The sequence below is a fragment of the Pimephales promelas genome, chromosome 12, assembly GCF_988280905.1.
Source record: "Pimephales promelas chromosome 12, fPimPro1.hap1.1, whole genome shotgun sequence".
NCBI classification, from domain to species: Eukaryota; Metazoa; Chordata; class Actinopteri; order Cypriniformes; family Leuciscidae; genus Pimephales; species Pimephales promelas.
Genome location: NC_142780.1, coordinates 27,441,402 through 27,460,222, shown reverse-complemented (window position 1 = coordinate 27,460,222; position 18,821 = coordinate 27,441,402). Strand labels below are relative to the sequence as shown.

General features: G+C 37.7%; 1 protein-coding gene across 16 annotated transcripts in view; it reads left to right on the top strand.

The window, feature by feature from the left end:
• The window catches only part of adgrb1a (adhesion G protein-coupled receptor B1a), a 72,238-nt gene extending 54,481 nt beyond the window's left edge, over positions 1-17,757 (top strand). For 13 of the 16 annotated variants that reach the window (XM_089117882.1, XM_039652009.2, XM_089117868.1 and 10 more), the window contains 9 exons: positions 715-800; positions 5,223-5,321; positions 7,815-7,986; positions 8,078-8,173; positions 8,261-8,300; positions 10,576-11,231; positions 14,297-14,332; positions 14,432-14,590; positions 16,150-17,757. In XM_089117882.1, coding sequence (XP_088974008.1) covers positions 715-800; positions 5,223-5,321; positions 7,815-7,986; positions 8,078-8,173; positions 8,261-8,300; positions 10,576-11,231; positions 14,297-14,332; positions 14,432-14,590; positions 16,150-16,344 — 1,539 coding nt within the window. In that variant the 3' untranslated portion in view covers positions 16,345-17,757. The remainder of the gene's footprint in view (positions 1-714; positions 801-5,222; positions 5,322-7,814; positions 7,987-8,077; positions 8,174-8,260; positions 8,301-10,575; positions 11,232-14,296; positions 14,333-14,431; positions 14,591-16,149) is intronic. The other 3 variants (XM_089117873.1, XM_089117875.1, XM_089117870.1) reach the window with 2 other exon arrangements.
• The last annotated feature ends 1,064 nt before the right edge of the window (positions 17,758-18,821 follow it).

Below are 18,821 nucleotides of genomic sequence, written 5' to 3'. Positions count from 1 at the left end.
ATTATTGATATTTTTATTGACTTCATTAGATTTGTCTGAACAAGTTAGCAGTAAGCAAACTATTATATGAGATACAGTGCAAAAGTCATAAGTTAAAGGCAAATTTACAGTACGGTTAAAGTCCCCCTGCAGTCAGGAATTTGATCCCTTAAAACTAATCTTTGATCACCAAAATGACATATTTAAAAAACAAAAATAAATCCTCATGCCTTAAAATAGTTTGAATGTAACTGCACCCTTGCCTCATTTAGTATACGCGTTCTATGAATATGTAGATTAGCTCCGCCTCCACTCACTCACACCAGCTCAGATCCACTCGTTGACGATCACATGTTGACGTGATTGGTTACAAGGTAGTTTGTGATGTCAAAAACACCAGCGATTTCATATGGCGTTTCTGAGACTGTCTTTGGTTCACTGCAGTTTTAAAGAGAAAATACTCAACAATGGTGTTGACGACTTGTACATTTATACATGGTTTGTCTTAAAGCATATTAAAACACCATATAGACATTAAAAGCTTGATTTTTTTTTTTTTTTTTTTTTTACCTCAGGGGGACTTTAAAACATTACTTACTCTAAAATCTAAGATTTTCTTATTAAAATGCAACAAAACCACAGTAAAGTAATGGAGGCTTTACACGTTGTAGCACACTGGATCTGTTGTGTGGCTGTATTTGTCATGTGTTCACCTTTTTCCTCTTTCTTCACCAGGTTAACATGGTAATCGGGATTCTGGTTTTTAACAAACTGGTGTCCAAAGATGGCATAACTGATATGAAACTCAAGGAGAGGGCCGGGTATGCCTCACAGTATTCATTCATCTCATTGGCTGACCTTTAACCAGCTCTGGGAAAGACATTCATTGGCCAGACCTTTCATAACATCTCTCCCTCCTCCAAAAGGACACAAATTAACATGAATGAATTAAACGGAAAAATAGTTTTGCACCGCAAAAGAAAGCACATTTATTACCAAATGAATCATCAAATCAAATTATTTTTCCTAGTTTTCCTCTAAAATAATATCGCATAATATCAATAGATTTACTTACATGATTTTTTTTTTCTGTAATATATATTGAATTGAGTGTTTCTCGCCCCTTTTCCAAGTAAAAAGAAAAAAATATATATTTTTGTCCTTCCGAGGGGAAGATATTGAGAAGGACTGGTTATTGGTTCTGTCAAAAGCAACATGATGCCTTTGCTCACTCATTGCATTTCTTCTACATTTCTGTTGGTGATTTGCCATAAGTCGCTTAATCATTTCTCCAGCTTCTCTTGATTTTTAGGTGTTGCTGTGCATCTTGATTCAAAGTCATGTTTCTGTGTGTGAAATGTTTATTTGAGGGGCAGCCGCAAAGGAAATCTGACATAAGGCGTGAGCTTCATGCATCTGATCGATAGCTCTCGAGCTGAGCGAATTCTCATTTTATATCCATTGATTTTGACAAGTTTTTAGTCGTGCGAGTTAAATGCCATTGAAGCTGAAGTATGAACCGAGAATTGTTATCATAGACCTCATTATAAGGGTTTCTCAGTCGTACACTGTCCATCTCCGTGCCATTGACCATCAATTACACACTGGATTTGTTAATCTTCCAAGATTCACATGTCTTCTACCAATCAGGCGTTACAGCAGAAATATGTCCAGCGATTTATTACCGAGAAGACGAATATTACTCATGCTATGACTCATGATTGACTGTCTGTGTTTCCTTTTCTGGGCTGTGCTCCACTGCCTGCAGGCTGACGCGTGCCCTTACTGGCATCATTTTTGCATCTGCGTGTTGTTGTTTTTTTCTCTTGTTCCTTCTCTTTGCTTTGTGTTTTTAGATTGTTATTATGATTATTTCATTTCAGCTACATTGTGTTTGCCTCTGTTATGATATTTCTGCTTAATTGTGTTTGTTTTTGTGCTGTTTGAGACATTGTATAGGAGTTACCACAGCATCCCCTCGCTCACACTCAGGGGTCTCCTCTCTGCCCCGCCCAATCGCCACTGATTGGCTAAGATGCAGGTCCGCCCATCTTCTAATTTAGCCTTTCCCACAATTTAGCGCTCACATTTGCCTGATGTAATCTTTTAGGACTTAATTCTGATGGAAGCATGCTGGCCAGATTAAATGTGCTTTAGATTAGACGTTTAGGTTTAGAATAGCTGTAAGTTCAGTTTGGATCCATAAATTAGTTTGTTTGCGTGTGTGTGTGTGTGTGTGTTTGGGAGTGTGCAAAAGTAAGCTTGAATGAGAAAGTATGTGGATTTCATTGTTTGGACATTTTGGATCGGATTGGATTTTTTTTTTTTGTAAAGTCGGAGTTCTGTTTGTGTCGAAGTAATTATGGGAAAAATTTTTGCAATTCCGAAACTCTTATCAACATGTTTGTTTGAGTATGTTCCAGCCGCATTGCATTCTCTGCGAAGATAGATAAACTCAAGGCTGGCTGGCGTTGTTTGGTGCTTATAGATGGGAAGGGTGAATCACATTTAGAGGGAGGATTTTTATCACTTTCCCTCCCTCTCTCACCCTTGTTCTTAAACAAAACATTTTTTTCATTAGCCTAACTAATAAGCACTGCTGTTAATTATGCGTAGTGCAGGCGCAGCATTTTGGGTAGTCTCGTACACCTGTAAATTCTGGCATTTTCTTCAGTTTTAGAATAACAAAGGGCATTTTGGTCCACATCATGAGCTTTCATGTCCCTTCACTACCTGTGGCAAGACAAAACAAAAGATGAACTGTTTTGAAAATGGAGGGTAAAATAAATGAGAATTTTGTAATGATTGATATCAGCTAGGTCTTTGAAGTTCCTCCATGAGGACTAGAAAGATGGTCTTGTATAAAAAAAAAAATGCTGATTGCTTTATAATATCACTGCCTCTACTGAGGTTGTATTGGCATTGGCCTTTTTCTTGGAATTGAATTTCTTATATTATTCAGGGTTTAATCTACATGTCTGCCAGTAGCAGAATCAATGTTCTATACGTTTGGGCAGCCAAACTGATGGCTTTATTTTTATCTTTATTTTAGTTTTTTTGCAGGTGGCTATTTTGTGTGCAACATTTGCGTTACATACATTACCGTTCAAAAGTTTGGAGTCAGTAAGATTTATTTTTTTAATAAATATTTTTTTTTTTTTTTTTTCCATTCATCAAAAAATCCCCCCCCCCCCCCCCCCCCAAAAAAAAAATGTATTGCAGTTTCCGCAAAAATATTGTGCAATTGTGACGGTAAAAAATATTCATGTGACTTTGAGGACTGAAGTAATGGCTGATGGAAATTCAGATTTCCCTTCACAGGAATAAATTACAATTTTAAATATATTTGTATAAAAAAAACTGTTATTTTAAATTGTAATGATATTTCACAATATTACTGTTTTTACTGTATTTTTAAATCAAATAAATGCATCCTTGGTGAGCAAGAGATTTCTTCAAAAAAAAAAAAAAAAAATCTTACCGACCCCAACATTTTTTAACAGTACTAAGCAAAATGATGTCCAAAAGACATCTTTTCAACATCTTTGTCACAAAAGTCAGACGTTGAAAAGACGTCCACTTAGGGGCCGGAATGAAAGTTTTTTATGACATCTTTTTGTGACGTGTTCTGCACGTCCGATATAGACGTTAGAAGATTAAAAACTAGTTCAAATTTGGCCATTGTGGACATGTTTTCAACATAACTTATGGTCTCATTTAGACAATTTATTCTGTTTCTGGACCAAATAAACATTTTCAGGATGCATTAAATTAAAACTCAAGCTTATTTACATTGTTTAGATGCGGGTTAGATGATGATATTTGTTTCATATTAAATCACCATTGTTGTGATCAGTATTTGCTTTAGTAGGGCTCTTGGTCCCAGATCGCCTTACTTTAGCTTTTCTTTGACTGTTGTAATTGTGTGTTTGTATAACACCATTGTTTTTGCAGTAAATGCCAAGAAAAAAATTTGAACCAAGAGCCCAACTAAAGCAAACACTGATCACCACAATGGTGACTTAGAATAAAACAAATATCACCATCTAAACAATGTAAGGAAATAAACGAAATAAATTTAATGCATCCTGAGAGTGTTTATTTGGTCCAGAAACAGTATAAATTGTCTAAATGAGACCATAAATAATGTTGAAAATGGCCACATTTGAACTAGTTTTTAATCTTGTACGAAGGATCCATTAACGTGTTCTTCAGACGTCCAGAACACGTAAAAAAAAAGACGTCATAACTTTCATTCTCGCCCCTCAGTGGACGTATTTTCAACGTTCGACTTTTGTGACAAAGACGTTGAAAAGACGTCTTTTGGACATCATTTTGCTCAGTGTGTTTTTTGAAAATGTCAGACAATTTTTATTTATTTTTTTAATAGTTGTCCAAAAAGCAAATGCATATTTGTCACGTTTCATAAGCTGTCTGCAAATATTAAAATGCATTTGAGATTAACAGCATGTTTTATGATAAAAGTAAATACTCTCTGTCTCAACAGTGGCATTGCAGACTTAAATACTGTTAATAATAATAAAAGAAACAAGCCACGCATAGATATATGCTGAGTTCGTGCATGCAGGACATTAGCAGTAATGGCTCTGGATGACTTTAATGTGTCTCCTAAAATGACCGTGATTTAGCCGCGTCTGAATGCACGATCTTCGGCTGTCAACACGCATGAATGTTTGTGTGTATGTTTTTCAGCCAGCTTTTTCGAGTTCCCATGTCTCTCTCCAGGGACCAAAGACAGATGCAGAGTGGGACGGATAAACTGCTCGCAGCCTAAATCAAGCAAATTCCATATGGCATACCAATCCAAAAGAAGATTTTGATGTCATTGATATGACAGAATCAGAATCCTATCATGAAATATTTTACGTAGACTGTCAGTGGAAATAAGTGATGGTAATCCATACATACATGCATGACATATAGAGCTGATTTATTTGTATTTTGTTACTTGTTAGCTCTTTGTCCCACATATTCAATGAGGCCTATTTAGAAATAAAACTATCGTGACAGCATCTTTTCCATCATTCCTGCACTCTTCCCAAAGCCATGACAGAGATCTGCCCTGAGTGGGAGCTTGAAGGGGATTCTGTGTCCGCTAGGTCTGTGTATCAACATTGTATGTACGTGTATGTGTCTCTGTGTATGTGTGCGTGTGCGAGAGCGTGTGTGTGGTTATATATCAGCGTACATGTGTATTTCAGTGTGTTAATTTGACTTTGCAGTCAGATGACAGTGCCACTGTACAATATGACGCTCAAATGTGCCAAGTGCGGAGTTATCTCGTCGGCTGACGTTTCCACCACAGCTACCAGTAACGCCATGTTAGTCCCGCTAATTATTTACCAACTCTTTGATGCTCTGCCTTCGGTTCAATTTTTCTTTTTTTTTCTGCATATTTCTTACTTCACCCCTCTTTATTTCCTTTTCTGGTTTTCTCCCCCATTCATTTCCCTCACCCTGCTATTGCTCCTTAGCTGTTATGTCAGAAGCGATAAACAGAGAACATTTATTCTGTTGCACTGCTAAATCATGCAGATTGCAATAGGAGCCCATCTTGAAGCCCTGCTGTGTATGTGTGTGTGCGCGAGTGTGCAAGTGTGTTTGTTGCGCGCAATTGACCAGACGGATCCTTGCTAGAGATGGTACCATGGTAACCATAATTTCTGTCAAAGTTGCATAGGTTTAGTTACAATAAATTGGTTTATGCAATGCATTTGGCAGGCGCTTTCATCCAAGATGACTTTCAGTGCATTCAGTATGCACATTTCCTGGGGTTCAAACCCATCGTCTTGGTGTTGCTAGCATAATGCTCTACCAGTTTTTACCAAATATCCAGTGTTGTTATTGTTAACTAAAACTTTTAAAATAGTTTTTGGAAATAAAAAGCGTAAATAAAATAAAATAGAATTAATGTTGCCTTGGCAACTAAATAAAATAAGTTGAAGTACTAAAATTACATAATATATAAAATAAAAAATAAAATGTAAAAATAATATAAAAAATTATAAAGCTGCACAGAAACATAAAAAAATATAAATGGAAAAAGCACAAGAAAATTATTCACTGAAACTATAAAATAAACGCTAATGACAAAAATGAACTAAAACGTAAAATTTTCACTGATGAGCTCAAATTAAACGAATTTGAGCACATTTATATACATAGCCTATCAGTTGTTATAATTCGAATAAATTAACCTATATCGCATACTGTAGAAATACGATATTGAAAACCTGGTCAACCACTATTCAAACAGTACAGGAATCTTTCTGCATCTTTCTGTCATTGTTTTATTTCATTTTTTTTTTCATTTCTTTTTGATGAATGGTGGCCAAGTCATCAGTTTTCGCAGTAGCACTAACTGAAAGGTATTTTGGTTGGTCTCTGTGGTATTTTGATGGAAGCAATGGTTGCCATGATTTTTTTTTTTTTTTAAGGGCTAATAATAGCAGCGATGCCAAGAATGGCTTTTTTGACTGCGAGACTGAAATGAGCCATGTTGGTCTGGTTTCTGTCATTAGCTTTCTGCTGGCTCTGTGTTTTACTCTATAATATGAGACAAAGTAGACCAGCCATTTATTAATGTACATGAGTATCTGTAGGATATATTTGTATGTGGCGGCAACTAAGAAACAATAACAGAGGTTAAAATCATGCACCCTGCAATACGGTAAATTGCAGCCATTTGAAAACATACTGTACCTCAGAAGACATGTAGGGTGAAAGGTTGATGATGTTTTACCGTATTATGCATGTAGATATATGTGTATAGATGCCTGGGGTTGACTACGTACAGTATGTGTTTAGCAGTGCTTGTGAAAAGGACGTCAGGTGAAAGCTTCGTAGCGCATAGTACTTCATAAAAAATGATTATGTACATCCTTTTCTGTTCATAATATAAATATATTGTAAATCTCTAATGTATATCAAAGATATTAATGCATTGTGATTATTTCCCACAACAGTGTTTTAGTGTAGCCACTGAACAAGGACCTTTTAATGAACAGCTCTGAAAAGAACCGTGTTTTGAAGTGTGAGGAACATTTTAGAAATCCGAAGAACCTTTTTCCACTATGAATGGAAAGGTTCAATGGACATTGAAGGTTCTTCATGGAACCATCGATGCCAATTAAGAACCATTATTTTTAAAAGAGTGTGAGTGTTCTTTGATGTGTGTGTGTGTGTGATTGGCAGTTGTGTTTCAAAGATACAAATGCAGTAGACTGGATCAGATCAAGAATACATTTGTAAAATAAAAGTGAGGAATAAAGTAGGAAAATATAGTGAGAAGTAGGACTTGCTGAGCATGCTGGGCCTTTCCTCCAAATCCATGATCAGGGGAGAGTTTGTCTCTAAAGACCACTGATGTGTCTACATTCCTTCATCTTTCACCCTCTCATTTGTCTTCTTCTTTTTCATCGTCCATTGCTCTTTTTTATTGCTTCTTTTGGCTTATTTTTACCTGTTGCACCTGTTCACATTATGTTTTGAACTGTGATTGAACCATGTTTTGAGTAGATTGATATTGTTTAGAGTATAATCAACAAAAAGGGCAACTCTAGCTCACTGTATCGATCTGTGTATTCATATATTAATGCTTTTTACTGCAATACCAGACTCATGTCTTTTAAAACACTCATCAGATATCCCAAAAAATCAATGATATGTGTTAAGTATTAATTAGTTTTATTAGAAACTTCTAAATATCAGCCAAAGTCACTTCGAAATAGAGGCTTATCCTTTAGTTTTGCCCTTTTTGTATGCCAATGGTGAAATAAACCTTTACTCACTGTAATTCTGCTCCTGTCCTGTAGGGCGTCGCTGTGGAGCTCCTGTGTTGTGCTTCCACTGCTGGCTCTCACTTGGATGTCGGCGGTCCTGGCCATCACTGACCGCCGCTCAGCCTTGTTTCAGATTCTTTTTGCCGTCTTTGACTCTCTCGAGGGCTTCGTTATCGTGATGGTGCATTGCATCCTACGCAGAGAGGTGCGTGAACCTTGTCGCATACCTGAATCGGTTTGAAACCGATTTTAAATGCAAATTAAAATATTTAGACAAGATTTTTACATTTTATTAGGTCCAAGAGGCAGTAAAGTGTCGCGTTGTTGATCGTCAAGAAGAGGGAAACGGTGACTCTGGTGGATCTTTCCAGAACGGCCATGCTCAGCTGATGGTGATTTAAGACTACATTTCTGTATTTCTGTTACAAGTAAAACATAAAATTTGGGATTAAAACTCAAATTCTATCTGTTTTCTCCAGACTGACTTTGAAAAGGATGTCGACATTGCTTGCCGATCAGGTGAGTCTCTCAACACGCTGTCTGGTCATTTAAATTTGCTATGATGTTCATGTGAGAGGTGCAGCCAGCTGTTTAAACAAGACAAGTGCCATTTTACAGGCCCCATAATGCTTTTTCTACAAGGAGATTCAGAACGCTGATTGCTGGCGAGCAGCAAAATGCAGATAAATAGACTTGTCTGTTTCCTTGCCGTGCCTCAGATCTGCCGGCCTGTCCTAATTAAGTCCCTCCCGACATTTCTTAATCAGATAGCAGCTTTCTTCTCTGATATCTATCAGAAATGGGATTCTGATTATTTGTCAAGACGGCATATCAAGCTAGCGTCTAAAAATAGAGACTTGTGATGTGATATTTTTTGCTTTTTTGAAGTGTGAAGGACTAAAATTTAAGCCTTCCATCAGCCCCCCTTCACTTGGTTACTCAAAAGACCCTTTCACATGACTTGCTGAAGCTAAAGTTTTGGCCACATTATTATACAAAGCGTTGTAATGCGACCCTCAAAGTTCCAAACGATCTTTTCCGCAGACCGTTTGTAAGGTAGCCAATGATTACCTGAAAATTTGCATAGGCTGCATCCGAAATTGCATCCTCTCTTGAGTAGGTACTTCTTTTAAAGTGCCCTTATTATTCTATTTTAAAGTTTCCTAATGTTGTTTTGGAGTCTCCTACAACAGATAGATTTACATGCATCAAAGGTCAACAAACGGTTTCATTTGCATTTGCACATCACCACATTTTCAATGATTCTCAAACGACTCGTCAAATGAATCAATCTTTCTAAATCCCTCCTTCCTGAGAGCTACTCTGCTCTGATTGGCTCAGTTTGTTGGGATTGGTCGACCGTGTACAGCGTGCGTGTCAAACAAAAACGCTCATTGTAACAAAGTCAGCTCTGTGTCCTGAGCATAGACAAAGTCTTTTTAGGCAAGTCATGCCACTCGGCAGCCATCTTGGCAACGCCGCCGGGTTGCTTTTTCGGACTAACAAGTCCAGGTTCCTATCTAAATTGGGGTGACCAACTGTCCTGTTACATATAACAATATAACAATTTTCTATCCATACAGAGGAGTCATAACCTACTTTAAATGTATTGAAATTAATAAAGTATCTTTGAGTAAACTTCGAGTATCATTTGAGTTGGCCCATGTGTTTGCTGGGCCGAATGTCCTGGTTTTTGGTAATCAAAATATGGTCACCCTAATCTAAATGAATGGGCAAAGGGTCAGAACTGCACTTTCACTGGTCACCAGGACATAAAAACTGCTTGTATAGAAACAGCAGTAAAATATGATAAAAATCGTTGAAAAAGTTTGATGACTTTGCCCCAAAATAAGGTTTAAAAGGCCCTTTTCCCCAACTTTGTTATACTTTTACTATGCATGTCTCCACTGTCGCAAACCTCAATGTCAGTGGAACCAGACAATAGGCTTAAATGTTTCCCGGCTTGACTGTTAAAAGCAGACGATTGGCTTTCCAGCAGGATGGGCGGGGCATGTGCATACAACCGCCATATATAGTTCTATTGAGGATTTAAGAAGTGGCTTGTCTCTATATAAATTGTCTCTGGCATAGACTATAAAAACTGGTCCTGAGGCTTCCTACACTGTAAAATAAACACAGAAATGAACAGTGACATCAATTTTACAATATCAATCCGATTGCGAGTGCGATGACGAAACATTGGAAGAACTAGTTATTCAACCTGTAGTATCAGTATCCACAGGAATCGGCTGCAGTGTTTGAGGTTCAAGTTTTCCCTGGTGTCTGCATGCCCAATATGTGGGCAGGCAATATGCTAATGTTTCGTCTTGACGTCACAACGAAACAGCTGATGACTCATTTGAAAAACGATTCATTTAATTGACTCAGAGTCGACTCTTGTATTTGAAAGACAATAACTACACACGGTGCACTTTCAGATTTAAAACTTTGCAGAATGTTTTCATTCACTTACAGCTATGTTACACACTACATGAAAGGTCATTTTCAAAAATCAGCTGCTTCTAAATCTGAAATACGGAATCTATTGTTCTGCTTGTCTCTGTGTGAATCAATGAGTGATGTAGTTTCTACTACACATATACTTAAGCGCATGTGACACACATGATATGTGAAATAAAACTCAAAGGTCTTCATGACGTCATTGCCAAAACAAATGAAAAATCTTGTTAACTTGATTAAATTATGAGTAGAGCTGATGAAAGGGCAATAGAATGTTGCACTACTATCAAATCAGCATGATCACTTCCTAAGGCTTTTCCCCTCTGATTTGCAGGCACCCTGAAGCGTTCCTCCCAACAAGGCGAGGAGAAGGTAGCTTCACAGCAGATCACGGTACAGAAAGGCTCTAACTTCAACACCCTTCCTGCCAGCATGGCAAAGGTCCACCTGCAAAACGTTGCCGATTACGCCAGCCACACTCTCACCATGCGCCGCGACAAAGGTGGCATTGCGGGGGTCAGCACTGAACTACCCGGAGCCAAATCTATTTACATCTGTGATAGCGAGCTCTTCAAGCAGCTGGACGGAGCTCCGGGAGACAGCGGCGGTCTTGAAGGCGGCGGAGGAGGAGGGTCGGGTCAGGGTTACGGGCTCTTGCCCAACAACAACAACACCCTTAGGCCCTCGAAGGGTGGCAAGGAGGACCAAACCACCAAGTACAACATCGGCATTGAACAGTTACCCCAGACCAGGCTCATCCACCTGGCCAACCCTGCTGGCACCGATCCCGTGCCAGGCTTCGGGCTAAAGAGCTTGCCCACCGACAGAGTCAGCATTTCCTGCTCAGAGAGGGACTCCCCGGGGCAGACAGTGCAGAACATCTCCAGCGAATCCCAGATGATAAACAGTTGTGAGCAAGGGGACTCTGGGAACTCCGGCATTATGTCTAAGAGCGAGACCATCTCCACACTGTCTATGAGCTCTTTGGAGGTAAGAAACAACGATTATCATGAGATCAAACAATGCAACTCTCTACATTACGAATAACTCACTCGCGTATAGAGTTGGGTATCGTTCAAAAATGTGAACTCGAATTGCATGGCTTGGACTTGACCTGCGACTCAACTCGACACAATCAAAGAAGACTCGCAACTCAACTTAGAGTTTGACAACAATGACTTGCGACTTGACTTGAACTTGAGCCCTCTGACTTGAAAGTACGTTATTGGCTACGTTCTAAAACCAAAGATCAGAGTTGTGTTCATTATAGGCTGGTCTAACATACTTTCATGCTTTGGCTGAGCCAGAGAGGGTCTCACTCACTTGTGTAACAAGCGGTATACCAAATAAAAGGGCTGTTCGACCAACGCATTCTCTTCCTTTAACCTCATATAGAACGCTATATGCAAAAACGGCGCTATACTACGCACATGGCACCCGTTATCATTAATATAACTCGCGCTGTGAAGGCTAAGTTTAGGTGTGGGGTAGGGTCTGCGTGTCATTCACGCTAAAGGATTTATGACGTCTTGGGTTCGCATGTTATATTAACGATAAAGGGTGCCATGTGCATAGTATAGCGCTGTTTTTGCATATAGCGTTCTATATGACGTTAAAGGATGAGAACGGGCTGGTTCGACATATACGTGTAGCACAGATTTTTCTCTCACCTACACTAACACTCTGACTGAGTGTTTGGGTTCTTTACAGCACACTATTCTGTAATATCATAAATGTATGTGCTGCGTATTTTAACGAACGGTAAACTCTATGCAAAGGCGCCTACTCTCTGAGGCACCTAAGAATGCTCTTTTTCTCACATGCACTCAAAGAGAGAGAAAGCGAGAGTCTAACACACCATGTACAAATTGACGTGCTACATGTAAATGGGATTCTTTCTTTTTTTGTTTTGTTGTTTTTTTTCTTGTCAAGGTGACTGAGGTTGTTTGAAATTACAGAAGCAGAAGTCGCTGCAAGATCCTTTGGTAGTGGGCGGAACTAATGCGCAAACTGTAATCTCATTGGCTTGCTCACACCTTATGTGTTTAATATTCATGAGCCCTGCAGCTGATTAGTTAGTTAGAAATAGTAGTATTGGTAGTAATATTTTGTTAGTATTTTACAGAAACACTGGACCACCAATATTTTCTCAAGTACACTTTACACATACATGATTCTTTTTCATAGAGACGTTCTGATAGATATCCTGTACCTGTTTCCTCATTGTAGACGAGCATGTTTGACTTTGATTTTGTCTAAATAATGAAAACGAGTGAAAGATTGACAGCTAAATTATTCCGAATCCCTGTGACATTAAAGCTATGGTATACGATGTATAAAATTGGTCGAGACGGTTGGGAAGTTTTAAAAAAAAAAACTCAAACTCGGAGACTCGAGCGCCAGGCGGAGTTTCAAGTGGAGCTGGTGATTGGATGAGAGCAGTTGATCAATATAAGCTGTGCGGCCGCACAGCTTACATTGGTCAACTTTTCTGCGGCTGTACAGCCAAATAGAGTGAATAGATTTTTTTCGTTCTTTTTTCTATTCATATTGTTAGGATTGTACTATATAACCATAACCAGCATCTAAACGAGGATATTAATAATGAACAATCTTTGAAATCATATACCCTAGCTTTAACATTTGATGGCTAACAGCACAAATCTGTGCATCTGGATGCTTTTTTCACAGTCCTAAATCAAGACATATTTTTATATTCATCTTATACACTTTCTCTTCTCAGCCCTGTTTATTACTGAAAACTGATGGACACTTTGGTGTCTGGTTTTGAGGAATGTGTTGTAGACCTCTGCCTATGATGCTGTGAATTCACATCAATGTTTGTCATATCTGCCACAAGGGAGCGAATGTCCTAATTTATGTGCGGAGTGAAAAAAAAGCATGTTTGTGGAGAGTGTCTGTCATTACGTGGCTCAGAATTACATTTCAACTGACATCAGCCAATGCACATGCACTCGGTTTCAATGAAAACTGCATCGGAATGCTTAATGGAATGAAAAACATGCCGTTTCAAAAAGGAATAAATGAAAGACGGCTACATAAATTATGCCTCTTTGCATTTGCAATTATCCCTCTTAGAAAAGAAAGTCTCTGCAAAGGTCAGATTTTGCTCATGCTTTAAAAGGGAGCAGATGACAAGCATGGATTCCTCTTTACCTCAGGCCAAACATGCTCCCAGAATGCATTGCGGGCGCACAGCTGCAGCCACGCACAGCACAGGCAGAATGTCAGACTGCCCTCAGACGCTCTCCGACAGGCTAAAGAAAGGCCATTCGGTCACAAGCTGTTTACTGCACACTCTTGCCAGGAGCTCGGCGGAAACATGCAATATACAAGCGACACAATGCTTTCTCAAAGTCTGCCCTAAGTGCCGAAATTTTACACTCCTTTGTTTCCCCTACTTATTGCAATTGGGTCATTCTCAAACAGTATTGACTTTCTGACATACAAAATATTATAAAATGTTGAACATTTGAAGTTCAGTTTTTCCTATAGTCATCTCTTTGTAAACTTTTTGTATTTTTTACATTCAGAATAATAGTTCAACTTATAACTATATAACTATTTAAATTATTAAAATAATGTATGTTAGTTATTAAATGTTAATTTAAATAAGTGACTTCAATTAAGGATTTTATCTTAACCTTTTTGCGGTTTAAACTGGAAAATATTATATATATTATATTATATTAAAATTGATTTTATATTAATTGAATTAAATGTTAATTGTATTTTTTGTATTGTTTTGCTTTATGCACTAATATTTAATATTGAAAAACAAAATGAGATTAAATATATTTTTCAACATAGATTGTTTAAAATTAAACTAATAGATTTTGTAATATTATGTTATGATGGTAATGATGTCTTATCAGTTATTTGTTTTTAAAAAAAACTCTGAAAACTTTGTAATGACTTAAATGTCTAAGAACACGTTTATCACTGTATTTTGAGAATGACCCATTTGCTGTTTTTCCCCAAGACCACTCTGGAAGTACATATAGTAACATCCTCTATTCTCATTTGTCCTTTAGAGACGAAAATCACGCTATGCAGAGCTGGACTTTGAGGTCAGTGTAATGTAAATCTTTCCACAAATGACAGCAGTCTTGCGTGGTGCAGATTCATTCATCACTGCAGTGGTTTTTAAGACCGGTTTTGTCTTGCAGAAGATCATGCATACACGGAAGCGCCACCAGGACATGTTCCAGGATTTAAACAGGAAGCTGCAGCATGCAGAGAAGGACAGAGATTCTCCCCCAGTGGATGGGAAGCCTGGGAAGAGATGGAGTGTGTCATCAGGAGGCAGCGATAAAACCAACCTTAGTGTATGAATTTACATTAATCACTCCATGTCTTACATGTCTCAATGAATTTGTCGTTAATGGGATCTTGTGGGAAAAAAAGTCAAAATTCCCCAAACAAAACAAGAGAATTCAGGTTAAATTACATTGATTTCCTGACAATTAATATAATATAATTAATGCTGTCAAATTGATTAATCACGATTTATTGTGATTAATCGTCCCTAACTTAAAAGTTTCTACTGTGTATGTATATAATTTATGTGTATGTGTGTATACACACAAACAAATACATATATCAATAAACTTTGTATCTAATTTTATACGTTAGATACAATTAATTGTGATTAATCAATTTGACATCCCTAAATATGATATAATTTATAACAATTCATTCAAATTTATTACAAATAATAACAATAAATAATTTTACTAAATAATATTGTTCATTTTTTTCCCTTCAAGTAATACAGTAGAGGGAATGCATTGACGTCACTTTCCCGCCGGAACAACCCCCTCAGCCTGACTGAGTGGCAAAAGATCTGCTGCGTGACTGGATTTAATAGGGGAAAGTGCAAAAATGCGACTAAAACGAACAATTGTATCAATTTAAACAAAATGTTGGTCTCAATATAGTGTTCTTTACAACTTACTAAAGATCCAGTGATCCATGGATATTGACATACAGCCAGGAACCGTGTTGCCTGACATTTATGTTTGCCTGATTTTGACTCCAGGGAAATAAAAGCAATGCAGACTTAAATATAAAGCAAATTTGCCTGTGAACGTTTTATATAAATACAAAATAGGTCTAAATCCGGGTGATCACTTATATCAGTGTTATATATATCATCATATCGTCCAGCCCTAAAACTTTATAGCTTTTTTTGGTCAGTGTTTATTAAAAAACATCCAATAATGCAGAATATGCAATGATAAATATTTGATTGAGATGTTAATATATATAACAATACAAAATATATGGGTATGGTTTTACGCATATTGACACAAAATGATAACTGCAAATCCACCTTTCGCTGACTGGAGTCCAGTTGTTTCTGCGAATTTCAGCGATCCATTTGCTCCTCTTTCTAAAGCAGTCTGTAACAATATACCTCCGATTTTTTTTGTCAAATCTAGTTGTACAGTCAATCGCAAAGCTCTTTCCCACTTTATATGTGTTGTTTGTTTTTTGCGGCATTCACACTGATAACAAATACAGCCGCTCAGTCTTTTTGCCACTCACTGTGAATAATTGCAGGCAGTCCGGCCAATGGTGACATCACGTGCATACCCTCTATAGTAGTGAAAAATAATATTGATAGTTGGTTAGTTGCCTTTGTGAAATTAAATGTATATTAATACAATAATAACAATTGTCCTAACAATAATATTAATTTTCTATATTCCATTAAATTAAATAATAATAATACTTGTACTGTGTTCAACTAAATGTATAAATGTATTAAATACAATAATAATAATAATATTTGCCCTAACAATAATATTAATTTCCTGTATTGAATATATAATACATTTTTGGTTTTGTGTTTATGAAAACATTTTTATGTTTGATAATGTAGGACAAGCAGCAGACCCCCAGTAAGCGGGTGTGGGAGGGCATCAGGAAGACCCACTCCCCACCATCATGGGTGCGTAAGGAGCTGGAGCCCCTACAGGCCTCTCCCCTAGAGATGCAAGCGGTGGAGTGGGAGAAGGCCAGTGCCACCATCCCTCTGGTGGGCCAAGAGATCATGGACCTGCAGACGGAGGTCTGAAAGATCAACAAAACATACAGAGAAACAGAACAAACTCTACTCGCAGGGAAAAGGGGATAAAGAAGATAAGTGCAGGCAAAAATAAGTATGCAAGAAAGACACTGAAAGAGAGTGAAAGCAACATGGCTGTGCAATTTTTATTTGTTTTTTTTTTTGTTTGTTTTTTGGTATTCCTGGAATGGCCTTTTCCTTAATGTCAAAGCGAATCATAACACTTTCGAAAATCCAGGTCTGAGTCTGTTGCTATGGTAATGAGCTGGCGCTACCAAGAACGACTGAACTGGGCAAGTTAAGTAGTGACCCGGGATGTTACCATGGGAACATTGGGAATGACTGACTAAAAAGAAGGACTGGAATTCAGGCAAGAGCAGATGAGCCTTAGTGAGTGGCCTTCTATTTCTTACACCTCTGGATACATATTATTGTTCATGTCACATTTGAGAGCGCTATGAAAGAGAGAGAGATGTAGCACTACAACTGCCTGACAGGAATCAGGTGTGCTACACGTCATCCAAAATCAAATTCTTGAGTATTCTTAGTATTATTATCATCGTTGTTGATCAGTGTGACACATGCGTTCGCTTGGGCCACAAAAGGTGACGTGATTGCCCGAAGCCATCTGCATATGACTGTTAATCTGTCTCGAACGCCCTCCTGAGCCAGTACAGCCACAACTTAGCCACTGTGCTGTCCCATTCAGATCCTTCAGAAGTCGGTCAATGGCGAAGTGACATCGGCGTGAGATTCAGTTTGGAAGCAGGTCGAAGTCCAGTGGGTTGGTGGGTTCACGTTTTCATTCGTTGGATGTTTTCATCAGAATCACTGGAGCTGAGAGACCTGAAACAAACTGCTGTGGCTCAGAATACGCGCAGAATCGAGTTTGAACGAGAAAACAGAGATGAATATGAATATATAAATAATATATTATACATAGTCTTATATATGAAACTGCAGAGGGGTGTTATTCTCTGGATAGATGTGGTCGCACACAGAGAAAGCACAAGACTCACTCCTCAGAGTCCTGTTGTACAGCATTGTAATTATTTCCAGAAGAGTTCTACAAAATGAATTTTAGCCTAAATATCTTTCTTACTGTGCTTGGGGACTATTGTTATCATTATTATAGATATCATCGCGGTTCTGAGATCCCCCACCCAACTCTCATCGGGTTACTGGACTATATGAGTGTTCTGTAACATCATGTAACAGTGTGTATTTCGATATCACTGACTGTCACTCCAGATGATACGTACTTGCCTGAATTCTCCACCATGAACTCCCTGCCTTTCCACACTTCCTCCTTTTTTAATTTCACTGGGGTTTCTTTGTTATTGTACAGTTTTCAGAGCACAAAATGAATGTGTCATATTTCTAATAAAAAAGTATATCTATATAATAAAGGGAAAGATGTCATCTTGGTGCTGCAAAACTTGTTGAATTTTGCCCAGGCTGTAAGATCGACACACAGTTATATACCGTATAAGACAGATAAAGGATATATATTTTAACTACAAATATCGAAATAAATCCGATAATATGAATAATCCTAAAACAGTACTGCGCTGCATTTTCAAATGGGGAGTCCATAAATCCGCTGATAAAGATTTAACCAATTGCAAATGCTGCTGATAATAATAAATGTGTGTTATTATTCGATTAAAAGAAGGCATTAGGATTGGAGTCATGGGAATCTGGTGGGAGGGAAACTGTGGCCGTGCTGCAAATGAAGGACATTCATTTCACGTCAGCGCAGAGCAACCCAGTGTCCTGAACCTAATTATGTCACCATTAGTTACTCAACACTGTTTTTAATACATCGCTGGTTGCAATAAAGTGGAAAGAGTAATATTATAGTGAATAGATCTGTAAAATGCCCGTTGATAGATCCACTGCTGCTACAATGACAAATAATATTTATGAATTATATATGTAATAAACTAAATAAATAATAACAGAAGAAAGTGACAAGGAGAGAAAATATTATAACAATTATAGGTTGCAGTAATAGAGGTAAACGCAAAATATGATAAATAGTATTTTTTTTTAAATAACATTTGACAAACACTAGGCAGTTTTATCAAAATGTAATTATTAGAAATTTCGTAAAATTCAGATTGTGGACACGGAGAGTTATTTTTAAAGACAAGCTCCGTGTGTACTGTATATATGATTTGTGTAAACAAAATTAAACAACATACTGTAGATAGACACAGCTGAGAGGAGAAATAACAGCAGAGGAGTATCAAAGTAATAATTAAATGAACATAACCCCACTGGCTTCGTCTCACGGTGTGTGTTATTTTTTAATTCAGTTCACTAATGCATAAGGACATCTGGTTTCAAAGTTTCACTGGAGCGCTAATCATGACAAGTTCAGGCTGTTTAGATCAATAAACAAGTCCATGAAGTATGTTTAATGCTCAGTTACAGTACTGCTAAACAGATCTTTCTGACATGTATGATGTGTGCATGCTATA